The following is an 18,292-nucleotide window of genomic DNA, read 5'->3' as shown; positions in this document are numbered from 1 at the left end:
GAAGGGGTGGTCGTATGAATTTCGGAGGGGGCTCCTTTGATCGGAAATTGGAAGTTCTAGTGCTCTCTTAAGAGTCAAAAGTGTTCGGAGAGCAGCCATCCCCCCTTTTATTCATTAAATGCATATAATAAAGAAAAATTTATATATTCATTTTGTTTAAAATAGTTCAAAAATCAGATAAAAAACTCCAAGGTCGACACAACCCCCCAGAACCCAGGGGAAGGCGCTGTTATGCCCTGGGGGCATATATCGTTCTTATGGAAGGGTGCTCGTATAAACTTCAGAGGGGTTCATTTGATTAGACATTGAAAGTTCTAGTTCACTTTTTAAGAAGTCAATAGAGATTGGAGGGAAACACATATTGAGATAGCTATTTTGTTCAAAATATTTCAATGGTCAGAAAACAAAAACTTTGGGGTCAACATACCCCCCCCCCCCAGAGCCCGGAGAAAGGGTTGTAACTTTTGCCCCGGGGACATATAAGGTTTTTACGGAACAGGTGGTCGTATAAGCTTCGAAAGGGTTTTAAATGATTAGAAATTGAAAGTTCTAGTTCTCTTATTAAGAGTCAAAAAGGATTTGGTGGCAACTAACCCCCCCCCCCCCTCCCCACCCTGTTTTCCACAAATGTGTCCGATCGCATTTCTGAGAAATATCAAACATTCAGTTTAATTTTATTAGTTCTTTCCAAGATCTTTCAAGACAAATATAGTTTCTCTACAAAAAAGTGTTTGAATAATCCCCCCTTCCCTAACTTTAAAAGTCCTTAGCCTATTGCGACATTGGCGCTTCAGTGAAAACAACTTATATTACAAATATTTTCTTTTCCAGTTATTAGACCATTGAAAATGAAAATAAAAATTACAGTAAAATCAAATCTTGAACTGATGCTCTTTCAACAATTAATCCCATTATATGTCACATATTAAGTTTGATTTTATTTGTACTTTCCATGACTTTTCAAGACACATATAGTTTTCAGTAAAGCGCCAATGACGCAATAGGTTTTAGACTTTTACAGGGAGAGAAGGAGGCAACACCCAAACTCTTGTTTGTAGCGATTTTTGTTCGTTTCAAGATTGATTTTTAATTCAATTAAATTTTTACTCGTTTTAAGATTTATTTATTCATTTATATTGGTACATGCATTAATTTTTTTGCTATGATTGTTTATTTCATTTCTCTTCATTTTCGGTTTCATTTATTCTTTAATAGTAATTTCTGGTAGTTTTGAGTTTGAGTTATTGTAAGTTTTTATTTCTTCTCATCTTCAGTTTGATATACACATAATATCTTTTGATTTTGTTCAACATTCCCTGAAGTTTCACCTTAATACCCTTAGCCTTCCAGACGCACCCAGGATCAAACTTTCGTCCATTTTCTAATAATATTTCCTATATATAAATAATGGGCAAAGTGCATAAGTTACATTCCTTGCACTGGGTGGCTGGGGGGATCCTGTCATCCCTTGAGTCATTACTATTGGACCTTCTTATTATTCTGAATAAAATGGCTATCTTAAAATTTTGATCATTGACAGAGGGCATATTGAAGGGGTCGTGGGGACAAAGACTTGTTGCAATCATTTTTCAGCATCCTCCTATACATGTCCTGAGAGTTTCAATAAAACATTGGCCGTTACTGAAATATTGCAGACACACCCTTTTCTTAACCTATGTGCACATATTGTTTTTTATTTTATTTCAATACCCCCTTGACATCTCCTAAATGTTCACCTTAATACCTTTTTGGACCCACCTAGGATCAAACATTCCCCCCTTCCCCAATAATAAACCCTATACGTAAACTATGGGCAAATCGTCACAGTAGCATCCGTAAACAATAGTCAGAATCACAGTCACTGGCTGTCACAGTCGTAGTTGTAGTCGCAGTTTCAGCAGTCACAGTCACAAGCGGTCAAGGCTGCAGTCGCAGTCACAAGCGGTCAAAGCTGCAGTCGTAGCACTAGCAATGATAATGGCCCTGAAAGTTTCAAGTTGATACCCTTAGTAATTCCTAAGAGGTTGCAGATATGCCGTTTTGATAACCTGTATGCACATAGCTTCTTTTGATTTAGTTAATTTTCCCTGAAGTTTCATGTTAATACCCTTAGTCTTTTCAGACCCACCCAGGATCAAACTTTTTTCTATTTCGCAATAATAAATCCTATATGTAAACAATGGGCAAATTGGCAGTAAGTTGTACACAACTTACCTCTCTGGCCCCAATAGCTGTGGGGGTCATTTCACCCCCGAAGGCATATTTATTTGACTTATAGACTATTTGGAATAAAATGACTATCACGAAATTTTGACCGGATTTATTTGAGGAGATGGCAGCTAAAAAGGGCTTGAGAAAGGGGCTGGTCGTCCTCCAATCACTTTTGACTCCTGAAAAGGGCAGTAGAACTGCGAATTTCCAATATAATGAGCCCCCTTTGAAGTTTTGATGACCACTCCTTCCTTATAAAGTTGATCTGGGGGAAGTAAATAATATTTTGTAGCCTTGGGGCCCTTTACTATAAGCACCGATAGAGCTTCATCTCTAATTTATTTTAGCTTAAAATTTGGACTTGTTTGATTGTATTTTCCCCTATGTGGCTCGTGCTTCAACATTAAGGGTATTTTAGAAAAAATCACCATACAGCTAACCAGTGCTATTGTTTACGACGCAGCAACCGTCAGGAGCTCTAGAAAATATTATCGCTTCGCAATATTAATGTAACATTGACAATGCAGTTCTTGCCTCATGGTTTTGCCAGAAAAAGACTTCAAATGACTGAAGGCTGCTTCGGAAGTATAAATCACAAAACAAAGAATTCACAATAATTTCTGAGGTAGCAGCCCTACAGGGGAAAAAATACAAAAGATTTTGATGTGGTTCTATGACATTTAATAGTTTAAATTGCTCATCAACAATTTGACGCAGCCTATATAAAAACTAAGTTAGAATTTTTTATTTACCTTTACTTTTTGACGAAATCTAGACATTGAAACCGAAAAAATTAGTGTTGAGAACATTTGAGGCCTCCTTTAGCAGTCTCTTTCTCCGTGCCAGCAAACCTTCGCTTGATATATAATAATATTGTATTTTGTAATTGTGAAACTCCTGTTTGGAAATGTTATTATGGAAATGTTATTATGGAAGTGTTATATAAATTTTATATATGTTAGCCTTAAGTAAACATTCTAGAATAGGGGTAGAATCCTACTGCGTCGAAATATGAACCGAATAACAGCAGGGGCTTATTCTAGGTGACTCAGCGTGTCCCAAAATGGCGGATAGGGGATGTCTTACTGATATGTAAGTTAACTTCATGGAAAAAGAGTCGCGGACCAAGGAGATAGCCAGTTCGTTGTGTTTATAATTGAAACTGTAACCCCTTGCCCTTGCGTCTTGAAAGTACAGTTTACAGGGCCCACCAGTGTGTGGAAGCGCCCCGTCAGCTATAAACCTTCTCCCAGTAATGTGTTAAAGCAAAACACCCTCGCGGGAGCGTTTTCTATAAAAGGACAACTGCGAATGGGTGGAAGAAACAGAATTATATGCAAATGCCTCTGCAACATTGTGGAAAGGTTGTGCAATGCCCCAACCATTCATTCAGGCAAAACATGGATGGTTTAGGAAACTGTCAAAACACCTTCAAAATTATAATCAACACACATAGCAACGTCCACGTGTTTTGGGAGCTCGCAGAGCTCCACAAAATCACCTATTGCGTACAGTAGAACTACTCAGCTTCATCGTCTACTTCGTCTTCAACTATATAATTGATTGGATCCCCCAAAACTTCATAAAATCTAAAGAAGGAATTGAGCTAACCAGCCATGGGAAAGTAGGAGACATTGAATATAGAGATGATGGTGTACTTCTCGCTGAATCACTATCCAAACCACAGATATAATGTAAAGGGTGGCGAACAGTATTAGCCTGTCATACCTTGCCGTCATTGTACCTAAAACCATGTACCTGTATACGAATAGAAATTCGCCAGTCCCCTTAAACGGGCAACAGCTTGGACAACTAAAAGAATTTAGGTACCTCAGGTCATTGATTGATATCAAGGGTGGGGTCTCGAACGAAATAAAGGCAAGAATAAATAGTGAGGCATGGAGTGCTTTCGGCCATCTACGAAAGCCAATAAGGTCCAGAAGAGAGATCAGCCCGAACAAAATACTCCGATTTTGTGTTACGTGATATCGCTTCAGTTTGGTATATGGAGGCAAAACCTGTCCTCTAAAGGCAGAAGAAGAACACTTTCTCAACATCCTTGACTTGAAGTGCCCAAGAGCCATTTGCCCCCTAAGGCATAGCCAAAGAATAAGCAGCAAGCACCTAATAAACAAGGAGTTCAAATTAAATATTGACGTGTCGCAATAAAGAAAGACCTTGAGGCTTTGGGTTAGCTCTCGAAGCACAGACGCAAATGGGACAAATCATGATCGGAAATCATCTACCCCCAAACAGTAGACAAAGGACAGAGACAGAATGTGTTCCAGTGTGTTTTTGGTGCCAAGTAGGAGTGAACAACCAGTGTCTTGTCTCAAGTACAAGTACAAGCACATGTAAGCTGTTAAAATACCGATAAAACATGGGTTTTGTTACGGTTTTACTTAATTCTGCTTGAAAATTAGTGTAGATTTTATTTAATTTTTTTACTTTATTTAATATAATAAACAAAAATATAAACAATTACAAATATAAATCACTACGCTAGGGAAAAAATATATGTGTTTCCTTTTTATTCTTACTTTTGACTTTTTTTAATGCCTACTATTTTCCAGCTGACCCAGAAGGACCTGGCGTTTGTGCATGGATTCTGACATTCATTTCACTCATTCTAATATTGGCCACCTGCCCACTGTCTTTCTGCTTCTGCTTTAAGGTATTTAACTTTTATATATGTAGACACGTCTTTTAGTTCTTGTTCCGGACACACTTTCTCTTATTGTTATTGAAAATGGGCTGACAGCCAATGGCCTACTTCATAAAAAAAAACTGATACTGGGAAAGGGAGATTAGAACTAGATTTCAAAATACTGTAGAGCACACAAAAAGAAAACACTGTTTCCAAAACATGTCGATGTTCGTTATGGTGTGAGCCCCAAATGCGGCAAGCAGTAGCCTCCATCACATTTAAAAGAGCGGGAATGTCGTTTTTTGTGAATGTCCCACCGTTAAAAACATCTATCGTTTCGACATTTTTACTGAGGAAATCAGGCGCTTCGAACTGGAATTTTTAGGTGTTTTAGATACTCATATCCCAGGGGTAGGAAACCTAAAATTAGGAGATATAGAATTTGTTTACTCCGAAACTAAAATACTAAGAAACAAATTTTTTTTTACAAAATATGCAACAACAAAATATATTATTAATGTTGATTTTAAATATACAAAATTTGTTCATTTTAAAAATCCTCATCATTGATATTCACTTTTGAAGAATCGTAATAATTTTAAAAAAGGAATTAAACTCTCCCAAAATACGGTGCGATCTTGATGGAAATTATAAACTGAAATTTAGAATTTATGAGTGACCTAAAGCAACTATGTACAAGATTCGACACTTCATACATATATATATATATATATATATATATATATATATATATATATATATATATATATATATATATATATATATATATATATATATATATATATATATATATATATATATATATATATATATATATATATATATATATATATATATATATATATCTACTAAGCTTCAAACTTTTGGTTTCCTTTTGTAATGTTTTTGATTTGTTGTAATCCCTTGATAAAATATATACAAACATTTCTGCACTTAATAGTTTTTTGCTCTTTACACAATTTAATGTCTTTTCATACTGAAGTCTTTTCAAAGATATTTGATTATTAAAGCACCCAAATTTCTAACAACGAATTCTACTAAGCTTTAAACTTTTAGCATTATTTTTTGAGGTTTTTTAATTGTTGTAATCCTTTGTTAAAATATATAAAAGTATTTTTGCAATTACCAGTTTTTTGGTCTTTGCGCAATTTAACGTCTTTTCATAGTTCAGGCTTTTTTCTAGTTTGATTTCTAACAACGATATGTACTAGGCTTCAAACTTTTGGTTTTTCTTTTTAAGGTTTTTGAATTGTTGTAATCCCTTGTCAAGAAAAAAAGAATCATCATTTGTAACAATTGTAAATTTTCGTGTTTTGGGCCTTCCTGTTGAAATAAACTGGTTGCGTTCAAATCTGTAAACTTAGCGAGTTGATTTTATCTAAAAAAAAAAAACTAATTTTAAACTTTTCAGGTATTTTTCTAGTTTGAATTAAAGCATTAAAATTATTGCTCAGGTGCCGGAAATATTTTTGCAGTTTACGTAATAACTTTAGCAATTTTGAACTGAACTTAAAAATTTGTTCTTTTTTTATAGACACTAGGCCTACTTATACTTATAACAAAACAAATTTGGTAATGATGTTTTTCTAAGAACGATTTCTACTAAGCTTCAAACTTTTGGTTTTCTTTTTTAAGGTTTTTGAATCGTTGTAATCCCTTGTTAAAATATATGCACATATTTTAGCAATTACCAGTTTTTCTCTCTTTACGCGATTTATTATCTTTTCATACTGTAGTCTTTTCAAAAATATTTGAATACTGAATCAAGTCAAAGTTCTAACAACAATTTGTACTCATCTTAAAACTTTTGGTTTTCCTTTATAAGGTTTTTGAATTGTTGGAAACCCTTTTCAAAATAAATACAAATATTTTTGTAATTACCAGTTTTTGCTCTTTAAGCATCCTAATAGAAACTTCTCCATGCATGAAAATCTTCAATTTTTCCACATAAGCATGACAACGTCATTGCAATATTGATATATTTTAAAATGACGTCACTCGCATAAATATTTTTTTTTCTTCCGAAGTTAAGGCTCTTAACAAATTTTCTCAAACTTCTGACCTATCTAGATCATTTTTTAGGCCAGAATATTCCAGGATATTAATTTTGTGAATGTTACAACGTTAACACCAACTATAGCATCTACACTTTGACTGAGGAATTCAGGCACTTCGAACTGGACTTATTAGGTGTTTCAGAAACTCTTATCCCAGGGGAGGGAAACATAAAATTAGGAGATATAGAAATTATTTACTCAGGCAGGAAGGATGGGGTGCATATTTTTACTAGGAGATTTTAATTCCCAGGTCAGTAGAAACAGGGATAGATAGTATCCTAGCAAAGGTAAATTTGGAGCTGGAAAGAAAAACACAAATGGTTACAGGCTGCTGCAATTTTGTAGGTATTGCCATCTAGTATAACCAATGCAGTATTTGGTCATCAAATGTGGCCCACAAGTTAACGTGGTATTCACATGGTGTTACGACAGCTAACCTTATTGATTATGTTATTGTAAACCGAAGACCGGCTGGATCAACACAAGATACAAGGAATAGGAGTAAAAGGAGTAAATTTCAGTAAATTCAAATGAATTTACTGAAAAAATGTGCAGTTTAATATACATATGATAATATTAATTCCTTAAAATCTTAATTAATTTTGATTTCTTAAAGTTATAAAAATTAAAACATGTAAAAGAATTTATTTCAGTTAAGTACAAACTATATTCTTGCTTTTAGAAAGCATAGCCTTTTAGAACCCTACTCATATTAATTTCTGTTCTTTTGAGTTTGACTGTGTTATTTATTTTAATTTCTGTTTGTTTTTGTTTCATTTATTTATTGATAAAAAATTTGTGGTAGTTGTATGCTTGGTAGATTCTTTGATTCTATTTTTGTTCATTTTTGGTTTAATGGAATTCTTTACTTTTTTTTGATAAACTTTTTTTGTGGAAGAAGTTTTTCTAAATTAATTTCTGTTCGTTTTATATTAACATAGGTTTTTTCAGGGACAAAGAATGACCCTCTTCTAAAGTTAAACAACCACCCCTTCCATAAAAACCTTAAATACCCCCTGGGCATAAATTAAAACCCTTGCCCCTAATCTCTGGGGTTTTTTTCAACCCCAAAAGCCTTGTTATATGATATTTAGACTATTTTGAATAGAATGGCCATCTAAAAATTTCTATTAGATGCATTTCGGGACAATACGACGTATTTGTGTGTGTGTGTGTGGGGGGGGGGGGGGGGTAGGTAGTTGCCCTCCAATCACTTTGACTCTTAAAAAGAGCACTAGAGCTTCTGATTTCCAATCCAATGAACCTCCTCCGAAGTTTATATGACCCTGTTTTCTATAAGAACCTTATAAGCCCCCAGGGCATAAATTATAACCCTTGCCCTGACGGCTGGGGGTTTATTATCCTCAAAGACATAATTTCCGGACCTTTCAAATACAATAAACAAAATGGCTATATCAAAATTTTGGTTGGAAGGGGTTGCGGAAGTGATGAGCGTGGGGGGGGGGTTGTCATTTGCCCTCTAAACACTTTCGACTAATCAGAAAGGCACTAGTCCTCTCAATTTCCAATCGAATGAGCCCTTTTTTAAGCTTCTACGACAAAAACTTCTATAAAAAACATTATATGCCCCAAAGGAATACCTTACAATCTTTGTCCTGAGGGTCCTGGGGGGAGGGGTGTTATCCTCAAAGACATAATTTCCAAACCTTTCAACTATGTTGAACAAAAAGACCATATAATTATGTTGATCGAAAATGTTTAGGGAAACGATATGCGGGGGAGGGGGATTCTCCCTCCGATAACCGACTATTAAAATGGGTAATAGCCCTTTCCATTTCAAATCGAATGAGCCCTTTTGAAGTTTTTACGACAACGATCGTTATAAAAACCTTATATACCCCTAGGGCATAACTTACAACTTTAGCCCTGAGGACTGTGGGGGGGGGAGGGTGTCATTCTCAAAGACATAATTTCCAGACCCTTCAACTACGTTCAACAAAATTGCTATATCAAAATGTTAGTATCTGCCCCTCCTACACACGCACCCTCTTTTCAGCAAATGCATCCGATCAAAATTTTGAGATTGCCAGTTTGTTTGAAATAGGCCAACGATCAGATAACAAAAACTTCGGGGTCAACGTAAACACCCCAGAGATGGGAAGGTTTGCAACTTATGCCCTGTGGGCATATAAAATTTTTATGGAAGAAGTGGTCGTATAAACCTCGGAGGGGACTCAAATGTTTAGAAATTGAAAGTTCCAATTCCGTTTTTAAGAGCCAAAAGTGATCCAATTGCAACTACTGCCCCCCCGCCAATCCTCTTTTCCCAAATACGTCCGATTGATTTTTTATTTAGCCATTTTATTCAAAATAAACCAAAGATCATATAAAAATGATTCCAGAGATACCATAGCCCACCGAAACCTGGGAACAAGTGTTGTAAATTATGCCCGGGGGCATATAAGGTTTTTTATGGAAGGGATGGTAGTATAAATTCCCGAACTGTCACATTCGACTGTCAATCGGAATTTCTAGTGCCCTTTTTAAGAGTCAAATGTGACCGGAGGGCAACTAGGCCCCCCCTCAAGGTCTCTTTTTTCCCCAAGTGCATCTGATCAAAAGTTTGAGATAGCCATTTTATTCAAAATAGTTTAAAGATCATAAACTCAGAGGTCAACACAGCCCCCCAGAGCCCGGGGGAAGTGTTGTAAATTATGCTCCGGGGACAGATAAGGTTTTATGTAAGGGTTTGTAGTATAAAAATGAGAGGTGGCTCATTTGATTGGGAATTGAAATTTATATTTAACTTTTTAAGAGTCTTCAAAAGTGATCTGTGGGCACATACCCCCCCCCACCCCCCTCATTCCCCAGTTGCATCTGATAAAAAATTTTGAGATGTCCATTTTGTTTGAAATTTTCCAACGATCAAATGAAAAAACTTCAGGGTCCAAGTAACCCCCCCCCCCTAAACACAGTTTATATAAGGTTTATGTAGACAAGGTGGTCGTATGAATTTCGAAGGGTACTCAAATGATTAGAAATTGAAAGTTATGGTTCCCTTTTTAAGAGTCAAAAGTGATCCAAAGACAACTAGCCCTCCCCCCCACCAAACCCAGGGCCATAAGACTCCAATTTTTTTCTCCAGAAGCACTTCATATGCAAGGGGTGGTGCTATAAACTTCGGAGGATGCTCATTCAATTGAAAATAATAATGTCGAGTGCCCTTTAAAAGAGTCAAACGTATTTGAAGGGTATCAAGCCCCCTTCTCTTTTCATGCCCTCTTTTCCCCAAACACATCCAATCACATTTTGAGATGACCATTATGTCCGAAATAGTCAAGAAGTGAAGTAATTAAAATAATTATTCCTCGGGGGTTGACAAAACCTCCCAATAACCCCATTGCAAGGGTTGTAAGTTATGCAGTCTATCCATTGTTCATATATAAGGTTTTTATCGAAGGCGTAATCGTATAGACTTCGGAAAGCCTCATTCGATTGAAATTGAAAGCTCTAGCTCCGATTCTAAAAGTTAAGAGCAATCAGACGGTAGGCATCCCCCCCCTCCCCTACGACTTTTTTTCTAAATGCTTTCGATCAAAATTTTGAGTTACCAAATAGCTATGGTTACGGGTTTGAACTTCCCCCAGCCCTGGGAGAAAGGGCTGTAAGTTATACTAGCAGCCCATCGTTAAGATATAAAGCTTCTGTGGAAGGCGGGGTCGTATAAACTTTGGAGGACGTTCATTCAATCGGAAATTGAAATTTACTGTGCCCTTTTTAATAATCGAAAATGATCAAAAAGTAACAACCCCTCCACCCCCCGCCCCTTATGCCTTTTCCCCCAATGGCATCTTATAAAAAATTTCAAATAGCCATTTTGTTCAAAACAGTCCTAAATTCATGTTGCTATATTTTACGGGTTGAGAAATCCTCTATAGCCCCCATGGACAGAATTGTAACTTATGTAAGTTGCCCATTATTAGAATATAAGTTTTTTGTGGAAGGGGTGGTCGTGTTAACTTTGAAAGGGGCTCATTTGATCGGAAATTGACCCTTTTAGTTTTTTTCTTAAGATTCAAAAGTGATCAATGGGCAATTAGCCCACGCCCCACATTCCCAAAGTGCATCCAGTCAAAATTTTGAGACAGCCATTTTGTTCAAAATAGTTCCAAGGCCAAATAAATATGTTTTCGGGTTTGAACCCCCACAGCCCCGGGGAAATGGCTCTGAGTTACGGAGCTTGATTATTGTTACTTTGATACTTTGTTTACCTTGTTAACCTAGATGCTTTGTTTACTTTGATACTAGTTTTGATACTTTGATGAAAGTTTGATGTTGAAAAAAAAATTGATTTTGAAATAAGGCATTTTCTAGAAACATGAAACTTTTTGCAATCAAAAACGAACAAAAAATAATTTAAAAAAAGCTTTCCCTAAAAGAAGTTTTTTTCAAAGAAAAGTAAAGGCCATATTAAACTTAAGATCAGCAGATACAACTACCTGTTAAAATTCAAACTTGAAACGCCAAGAAATTACTGTTAAAGTATAAATGAAAACCAAAACGAACAGAAATTAAATAAACAATCATAGCAAAAAAGCATACAAGCATTAATATAAATGAATAAATTACGAGAAATTACTATTAAAGAATAAATGAAAACTAAAACGAACGAAAATTAAATAAACAGTCATAGCAAACAAACATACAATAGGTACTAATATAAATGAGTAAATAAATTTTAAGGCGAGTGAAACTTAAATTGAATATTCAAATCAAGCTTGCAACGAACAAAAATTTCTACAAACAAGGCTTTGGGTTTTGCCACCTTCTCTCACTGTAAAAGTCTAAAACCTATTGCGGCATTGGTGCTTTACTGAAAACGAATAATATAACAAATATTGTCTTTTGTACATATTACTGGCAATCATAAACGAACAGAAATTAATTAAAAAAAACAAAAAGAAGTTTTCTAAAGACAAGTAAAGACCATATTAAACTTAAGATCAGAAGTAATAGAAACCGACAATAACTCAAACTCAAATCGACCAGAAATTACTAATAAAGAATAAATGAAACTCAAAATGAACAGAAATTAAATAAACAATCATAGCAAAAAAAGCCTACAGCAAGTAATAATATAGATGAATAAATAAATATTAAAATGAGTGAAACTTAAGGTGAATACGCAATTCAAGCTTAAAACGAGCAAAAATATTTTGCTATTGAAGTATAAATGAAAGCCAACACTAACAAAAATTCAATAAACAACCATAGCAAACAAACATGCAATAGGCACTAATATAGATGAGTAAATAAACCTTAAAACGGGTGAAACTTAAGTTTAATATGCAAATCAAGCTTGAAACGAACAAAATCACTACTAACAAGAGTTTGGATTTTGCCTCCTTCTCTCACTGTAAAAGTATAAAACCTAATGCGTCATCGGCACTTTAATGAAAACTAGAAGTGTCTTGAACAATCTTGGAAAGTAAAATCAAACTGAATATTTAATATATAATGATATCAATCTTTTGAAGATAATCAGTTCAAGATTTGATTTTGCTGTAATTTTTATTTTAAGCTCCAATGCTGTAATAACTGGAAAAGAAAATATTTGCAATATAATTCGTTTTCAGTGAGGCGCCAATGACGCAGTTGGCATTAGACTTTTACAGTTAAGTAAGGAGGCAGTATCCAAACTCGTTTGTGGTAAAATTATGTTTATCTTGAACAGTCTTGGAAAGAACTAATAAAATTAACCTGGATATTTGATTTATAATGATATTAATTGCTGAAAGCTCATCGCTTCAAAATTAAATTTTACTCTAATTCTAATGTTTATTGTCAATGTTGTAATAAGTACAAATATTTGTAAAATTCGTTTTCAGTAAAGAACCAATGACGCAGTAGGTTTTAGACTTTTACAGTGAGAGAAGGAGGCAAAACCCAAAGTCTTGTTTGTAGTGAATTCTGTTCGTTTCAAGCTTGATTTGCATATTCAATTAAGATTTATTTAGTACCTATTGTATGTGTGTTTGCTATGATTGTTTATTTTATTTCTGTTCGTTTTGGGTTCAATTTAATCTTTAATAGTAATTTCTTGTAATTTATTTATTTATACTAGTACTTGCATGTTTTTGCTATGATTGTTTTGTTCGTTTTTGGTTTCATTTATTCTTTAATAGTAATTTCTTGTCGTTTGTAGTTTGAATTTTGACAGGTATTTGTATCTGTTGATCTTAAGTTTAATATGGTCTTTATTTTTCTTTGAAAAACTTCTTTTTGGAAAAAGTTTTTTTTTTATTAAAATTATTAAAAACAAATCTTAACCCTGGGAAGCCTGATAAGACGTATGTAAAAAGTTGGGCTACTCTATTAGGAGGTAGAAGACAAGGTGCTCATCCTGATAAAAACTTGTTCACGTTCTCTGCACAAACTTGCATACGCCTACACCTAAATTATTTGCTTCAGAACATGGGACTTGTGTTTCTTACAGCTTACATTTTCGCAACATATTTTTGCTTTATAAAAAGTTGGGTCATAATAAAAAACTATTCTTTCTTATGACACAGCTGTAACAAATGCAATAATTTAGAAGTAATGGCTTTTTATTTAGTACCTATTTTTTTACCAAAAATTATAATAACTTAACATTAATTGGCATGGCTTTTTTAAGTGACCCACTTACAATGTGGAACACAACAAACTTTATTTTTAGCCTTCTGTATCTGGCAGGTATTTACAAACCTCGTCTAGGACGTACTTCTAGCTTACATACAAGATACTAAAGAAATTTTAATTATCATATAAAATGCTATACCTTAAAACCATGGAATCAAAGGATTTAATTTCGCTCCTATTTGTTTTTAAAAGCAAAGAAAAATCTAGGTCATGAAAATAATCTCTAAAAATTCAGCACTTTATAAAAACAAACAGAAAACATCCTGGCAAAGTTCGAGCCGGAAATAAAAAAAAATGGACTTTCATTCAGCTCTGGAGCGTCAGAGATTGCTTTGGTTAAAATTATTTGGTTGTAATCCTTTTTGATGGCCATGTAATAAAAAGACGTTGCTATATAAAGAGCCAACCAACCAATTTTTTAAGATCTTTTTTTACTAAAGGTCAAGTAGCCGAATGAAATAGCATCAGGGTTAACCAACACGCAGGAAAAGCCAAAAATAACCGTTGTCTCTTGAAGAATTTGTAGAATATGCATAAATTAATCATGCAGGTTATAGAAACATCAATATTTCGGTATTTTGTTGTTCAGGTTTCAAGAATGTCTTTTTATTTCTCATTGGACAAACCCAATTCATCATATTCATCATTCTTGGAAAGAATTGGTGACGTGCGTATTAACGTGGTAATTCATTTGTTTACAGTAGTTTTTATATGTTTTGCCTCTGACTTACTTTTCTCTTTAATTATGCCCGATTCACCATTTCTATCATGTTATTCAAAGACAATCATTGTTCAATACTTTTCTCTTTTATTTATTAATGTTAACATTAGTAGGGCTGATAACCCCCATGCCTTCTCAAGACCAGAAAATAGTTTGCGCTTTACAGAAGAAAAAACAGAACAAATGAACGTGGATTGTCAGTTTAATGTATAGATACTGATATTTATTCCTTAAAGTCTTAATATTTTTCCATTTATTAAAGTAGAAAAAAAGAAATCATTTAAACGTATTCTGTTTTCAGTAATGCCCAAAATTATGTTCTAGTTTTGAGAAGGCATGGGGGTTATCAGCCCTACTAATGTTAATTTTTGCTCGTTTTGAGTTTGACTCGTCTATTTATTGTAATTTCTGTTCGTTTTGAGTTTCAGTTAAGATAAGATAAGATTTAATCATTACAAAATAAAAATAAAATATTATACTTTACTATTCCCTCAAAGGATCATTAGCCTGTAAAGAAGGGGTAAGAAAAACAATACACTAACTCAGAGAAAAAAAAAAAAACGACCTCTTCCATATGAAGTGCCTCTGGAAAAAAAAATAATAAATAACAACAAATAAATAATAAACACTGGAGCCGTAAGGCCTTTACTAAAGACAATGCTATAGCGTTGCCTCTGATAGCGCTATTGCGCTGCCTATGATCTTCTAATGGTGGCCAAGTACTGTCGCAGGTTTTTGTTTCAGGTGGCAGACCGGATGCGAATAAAGCAAAACACAGCATGTTAATCATACCATATGATGACAAAATTATGAAAGCCATCACGACTATCATGATACTGTAGGGGGAATGCCACCACTACATTCTTGTAAGAGGTCTACAAAAAGTCTAATCTTTTTATCGTCAAAATGGCAAGCGGTGCATTTGGACTCGAGGGCCGAAAGCGGGAGGAAGATTTCTATGAATTGATTGTTTTTCTCCCTGGCCTGATAATAACGCATTAACGAATCCTTCAATAAAATTGAACCTGTTTGCAGAGTTCAAGATCTTTAGATAATATAAAATCCACATATTAAATCCACATTTAAATGACTGATGACTGTAAATACTTGATTTTGATTTTATCCTAATTTCATAAAAGAAATTTCCATTGTTTCTCTGGCTTTGTAAAATATGAAAATGTTCATGACATATCAGCCATCTTAAAAGTCAGAATTTTAAACCGACACGAAAAAAAACCCAGAAAAATGAAGTTAATTTTATTTGAAAACGCGCAACAGAAATTATATTAGAAACTGACAGTGAATATAGCTATTTGAGTGTATGTAAGGAGAGGATAGGAAAGCCCAGACAATGAGAGTTTATTTAGGGATTCAGCACGCCCAAAAATCTCAGTAACAATATTTCACATTGTGCAATTGCGCTATTAAAGGGAATTCGGCCAGGCGTTAAAAAAAAAACTACAACTGAAAAACTATAAAAGTCAAATTTTATTTTTACTTGCACTGTAAGTGTGCTACTGAGATTTCGTTTATTCAGCTACACGGTGTGATTTTTACATATCCTGCGTCATTAGAATCCTCAAATAATCTCTCGCTCTTCAATAATATTACAAAGAAGTTAGATAGGCCTTCTCTGATTTGGGCATGACGAGTAATGTTTACACATAAAATTGAACAGCTTTTATCTAACCATTCCAATTACACTTGCGCAGTTATTTATTCTCCAGAAGATGAACAATTAGTGAAAAGAATTTTTCTTTTTTTCATAAGGTTTACCAATATCCCTTGTTTACATTTCCATCGATATCAGTTCATGGTTGTCAAGCTATCTTGATTACATCGGAGAAAAAGATATATTAATTCAAAGGAGGGGAATCGATTTTCAACATAATCTCAGGTCGAGGAGCTACTGTTCAAATATGAGGTCAAATGTCAAAGCTCTAAAGGGGAAAGGTTACCTAAGTAGACTTTAAATATCTACTAAAGATCATTAAAAAAAGGGAAAGATTCGTGAAGAGGTAATATGATTTTATAAGTTTTCGTTAGCATCAAGATGTAGAATAGGAGCTCTGTGTAAGAAAGTGCCGCAATCATGTCCAGGCGAACATCCTTAGCTTCAGCAAAAACAAAAAAATAATAGTAAAACTGGATGTTTAACTCATTAAATTGAACCTCAATTTCTGATAAAAAAAAATATTAGTATAGACCATCTTTTGAATTTGTGTAGGCCCCCGTACCAAACAGTTTTTTCTGTTAGGTAAACAGGTCATTACACTCTTTGTCAAGAGGATTTCACGGGTAATTAAAGAATGAGATGCTTGCATCAACAATACAAAGAATAAGCTCAGATACTTAATAGATTTGACGTTTACAAGAGACATTGCTAGAAAGTATTCAATAGCTTAATTGAAAAGTAACGATAGAATGACATTGTGACTTAACCTAGCTGTACCTCGCCGATGTGATCTGTATAATAAATAAGTAACGTTTGAAAAATATTGTCAATTTAAAAAGAAACGGCTGAAAAGTTTTTTGAAGGGGATGGGTTGCATAGAGGGGTGACGTGCACGAGGGTTCGGTTAAAGGGGATACAGTTGCACGGGGGGTTTCGGTTATACACGGGTTCAGTTACAAGGGGATTCAGTTGCACGGGGGTATCCCTTTTTTTCGAAAATTGGGCTCCCTGTTTTCAAAATCCCTTTTTCTTCTGAGGCTTGGAGCATTTGTGTCAACAATACAAAGAATAAGCTCAGATACTTAATAGATTTGACGTTTACAAGAGACATTGCTAGAAAGTATTCAATAGCTTAATTGAAAAGTAACGATAGAATGACATTGTGACTTAACCTAGCTTTACCTCGCCGATGTGATCTGTATAATACATAAGTCACGTTTGAAAAATATTGTCAATTTAAAAAGAAAGGGATGAACAGTGTTGTGAGGGGGATGGGTTGCATAGAGGGGTGACTTGCACGAGGGTTCAGTTAAAGGAGATCCAGTTTCTCGGGGGGTTTCGGTTATACACGGGTTCAGCTACAAGGGGATTCAGTTGCACACGGGGTATCACTTTTTTTCGAAAATCGGGCCCACTGTTTTCAAAATCCCTTTTTCTTCTGAGGCTTGGAGCATTTGTGTCAACAATACAAAGAATAAGCTCAGATACTTAATAGATTTGACGTTTACAAGAGACGTTCCTAGAAAGTATTCAATAGCTTAATTGAAAAGTAACGATAGAATGACATTGTGACTTGACCTAGCTTTACCTCGCCGATGTGATCTGTATAATACATAAGTAACGTTTGAAAAATATTGTCAATTTAAAAAGAAAGGGCTTCAAAGTGGTTGGCGGGGGCGGGGGGGCTTCGCGGGGGGTCTGGCCCGTGGGTTCAGTTAAAGGGGAGACAGTGGCACGGGGGGTTTCGGTTATACACGGGTTCAGTTACAAGGGGGATTCAGTTTCACGGGGGGTACCCCTTTTTTTCGAAAATCGGGCTCCCTGTTTTCAAAATCCCTTTTTCTTCTGAGGCTTGGAGCATTTGTGTCAACAATACAAAGAATAAGCTCAGATACTTAATAGATTTGACGTTTACAAGAGACATTGCTAGAAAGTATTCAATAGCTTAATTGAAAAGTAACGATAGAATGATATTGTGACTTGACCTAGCTTTACCTCGCCGATGTGATCTTTATAATACATAAGTAACGTTTGAAAAATATTGTCAATTTAAAAAGAAATGGCTGAAAAGTGTTCTGAGGGTTATGGGTTGCATAGAGGGGTGACTTGCACGAGGGTTCAGTTAAAGGGGATACAGTTGCACGGGGGGTTTCGGTTATACACGGGTTCAGTTACAAGGGGATTCAGTTGCACGGGGGTATCCCTTTTTTTCGAAAATCGGGCTCCCTGTTTTCAAAATCCCTTTTTCTTCTGAGGCTTGGAGCATTTGTGTCAACAATACAAAGAATAAGCTCAGATACTTAATAGATTTGACGTTT

General features: G+C 34.9%; 1 protein-coding gene across 1 annotated transcript in view; it reads left to right on the top strand.

The window, feature by feature from the left end:
• Window positions 1-18,292, top strand: part of LOC148955371 (uncharacterized) — a 109,033-nt gene that overhangs the window by 84,907 nt on the left and 5,834 nt on the right. Inside the window, exon 2 of the mRNA XM_089107177.1 lies at window positions 4,785-4,885. Coding sequence (XP_088963303.1) covers window positions 4,785-4,885 — 101 coding nt within the window. The remainder of the gene's footprint in view (window positions 1-4,784; window positions 4,886-18,292) is intronic.

This window comes from Artemia sp. Qi Xiang Cuo, chromosome 2 (genome assembly GCF_049724085.1).
Source record: "Artemia sp. Qi Xiang Cuo chromosome 2, ASM4972408v1, whole genome shotgun sequence".
NCBI classification, from domain to species: domain Eukaryota; kingdom Metazoa; phylum Arthropoda; class Branchiopoda; order Anostraca; family Artemiidae; genus Artemia; species Artemia sp. Qi Xiang Cuo.
Note: the sequence above shows the minus strand (reverse complement) of the source record. Positions and strands in the feature narration are given on the sequence as shown.